Source organism: Mytilus trossulus, chromosome 3 (assembly GCF_036588685.1).
Source record: "Mytilus trossulus isolate FHL-02 chromosome 3, PNRI_Mtr1.1.1.hap1, whole genome shotgun sequence".
Taxonomy (NCBI): domain Eukaryota; kingdom Metazoa; phylum Mollusca; class Bivalvia; order Mytilida; family Mytilidae; genus Mytilus; species Mytilus trossulus.
In genome coordinates this window covers 24,108,004-24,110,730 of record NC_086375.1, presented here as the reverse complement: position 1 = coordinate 24,110,730, position 2,727 = coordinate 24,108,004, and the positions used below count along the sequence as shown (strand labels likewise).

At 32.9% G+C, this 2,727-nt stretch overlaps 1 protein-coding gene across 1 annotated transcript; it reads left to right on the top strand.

The window, feature by feature from the left end:
• The first annotated feature begins 459 nt into the window (after positions 1 to 459).
• LOC134709302 (paired box protein Pax-1-like) lies at positions 460 to 2,506 on the top strand. The gene is made up of 2 exons (XM_063569466.1): positions 460 to 758; positions 1,633 to 2,506. Exons 1-2 carry the CDS (start codon positions 725 to 727, stop codon positions 2,454 to 2,456), a joined length of 858 nt encoding a protein of 285 aa, XP_063425536.1. The 5' UTR covers positions 460 to 724; the 3' UTR covers positions 2,457 to 2,506.
• Positions 2,507 to 2,727: the final 221 nt, after the last annotated feature.

Here is a 2,727-nt window from a genome sequence, read left to right as displayed (position 1 = left end):
TTTTTCGGGTATGCTTTATTTCTCATATTGTCACGCAAACAAATGACAATATTTCATGGCGGTAAATTTTGACTTTTGGAATTATTTTTAAAATTCGTTTTCCATCATTCCATTGAATGTAATTAATCTGAAAAGCCTATAATATGACTTTCAATCAAAACTTCACTTGATTTTTAATTGTTTTAATATAGCAAGTTAAAAGGGGGAATCCATGATTTATTAATAATGAAAGTGTAAAATGTTACTATTGACTTGAAATCATTTGGGATGGAATTCTGACAATCCATAAAATAATTAATTTGTACCATTTTATTCATTTGAACGTAAATATATTAATATATGAACGAGAGCAAAGACCTGCTGTTATTCGCTGGTAAAGCTGTAGTAGATTTTCATTAGCTCGGAACTATTTTCAGTGATCCGTAGGAGGAACTTAAGATTACCATGATTGACACTAAAACAAGTAGCAACCAATCACCGTAAACTTATGATGTTATTTGAAGTTTGCGCCGGCCCATGGCCAATTTTCAACAGACCTAAAAGTCACAGTAATGCAACTAGTGACATACAAAACTGCAGACACTTGATTTACTGTGAGACGCTTTAAACTTTAAAAAATGAACTTTTTAAGTCGATAAATTTCGAGATTACCTTGTTCTATTAGCCCTTGAGAAGTTCTGGACAAGAAAAGACTTTTAACGAAAGATTAAAGCGAGCAGTTTTGATGCTTGAGTTATTGTCGCATCCATTAAATATGGGTAAGTTTATTGTTTAATATTTGGGTTATTCAACTTTATTAATATATGTTAAATTGGATACCTTACTAATTATTTAATTAGTTCAAGTGTAAGCTGTTTCTATTTGGTTCAGAAATACACATAGAAAGATGATAAAGTTGCATCGTTTACAACTCGTGTAAAAGGAAAATAAACAAATCAAATGTCAAATAACTTTCAAACGTGGAAATTTTATAGTTTGATTAATAACGATTGAAGATCAAATGTAAAATCATTCGCTTAACAATTGAAAATTCATTAAGGATAAAAGAATGATTTGATTGTTTTTTGGTTCAAATGGATGTGTAAATGTGCCGTGAAAGAAAAGTTATGGTGATCAGACAGATTATCAACTCCATATTGATGGGAACAAGTGGCCTCAAATCTTGTATCTAGTTTTCAATGCTTGACCAAAGGCTATTGAAGATTCTTATGAGGTCTTGGTATCCCCTCTGGGGCTACAAAATCAAGATACTGAGGACTTTAATTGTATGTGACGGGAAATGTATCCTTCATCACGTCCAGTTATTTTGATGGCGATATCATTTGCCATTTCTCTTAGCTTTATCAAAGATATTACATATCAGAATTACATACTTTGGGGGTGAAATACACGATTGCTCGCACTGATAGCGGTTATTTATTTGACATTCAGAATTGTTAAAACAAGTACATAATTTGAAATAGATATCCAAAAAAATCCAGTAAACAGAGTTGGGCAGAATTTTCTGACAGATATATTTCAAGCAATTTGTTAAAATGTATTTTGATTATTTTGTGCATTTGTAATGAAGATTAACTTTTGTTTTTTTTTTGAAATTGATAAAAAAAAAATAATATCCTATTTTGATTTCAGAGCAGTCATCTACTTTTGGTGAGGTAAACCAATTAGGCGGAGTATTTGTCAACGGTAGACCTCTCCCAAATGCAATAAGACTAAGAATCGTGGAGCTTGCTCAACTTGGAGTCCGTCCGTGTGATATAAGTAGACAACTGCGTGTTTCTCATGGATGTGTCAGTAAAATACTAGCTAGATATAACGAAACTGGTTCCATACTTCCGGGAGCAATAGGAGGGAGTAAACCAAGGGTGACAACTCCAAATGTAGTAAAACATATCAAAATCTATAAAGAAAGAGACCCTGGAATATTTGCTTGGGAAATACGAGACAAATTATTAGCAGATGGAGTTTGTGACAAATATAACGTTCCATCTGTAAGTTCCATAAGTAGAATATTAAGGAATAAAATTGGAAATCCTTCTGGTAGTCCCGGACAACCGCAGCAATATGAAAATAAACCACCACAACCGGTGGCATGCTCAGCTCCGGCTCCAATATACAATCAATTTTATCCGTATTCGTGTCCAGCACCCTCCATGACACAAGTTCCACCGCCACAAATGCAAAATCAGCCACATACGATTGGACATTTTGCAACAAATAAACAACAACAAAATGCCGCTAATTGTGTAACGCCGTGTATGATGCGGGCTTGGGCCGCATCTTCACATTCCGTCAATGACATTTTAGCATTCAGACCACCAGTTCCGCAACAAATGCCACAAGTAATGCCACCTGATAATCAAATGATGACATCATTAGGACAAAATTATAATATGAATATGAATTATTATGGAATGAAACCAACAACCATGTCACCGATGTATTTACAAAGTTAACAATTTATGAGATATGAAAAAAGTGTAAGTTTGTTGATTTTAGATAGTAAAATAATGTGCCATATAAACTTCTTTTGTTTCTGGTTATTTTATTTTGAGGAATTTGAATTGTAGTGTCCTCCTTAAACTACTTTTCAAAATATAAATATATTTTCATTTCTCGTCTGCAAATCAACGTTTTAGTTTAGAGATTATTGTTTATCAACTTAATGTATTAAAATGATAACCTGACGAGAAAAAGTTTCAAATTTCGTGATAACATTTGCACTTA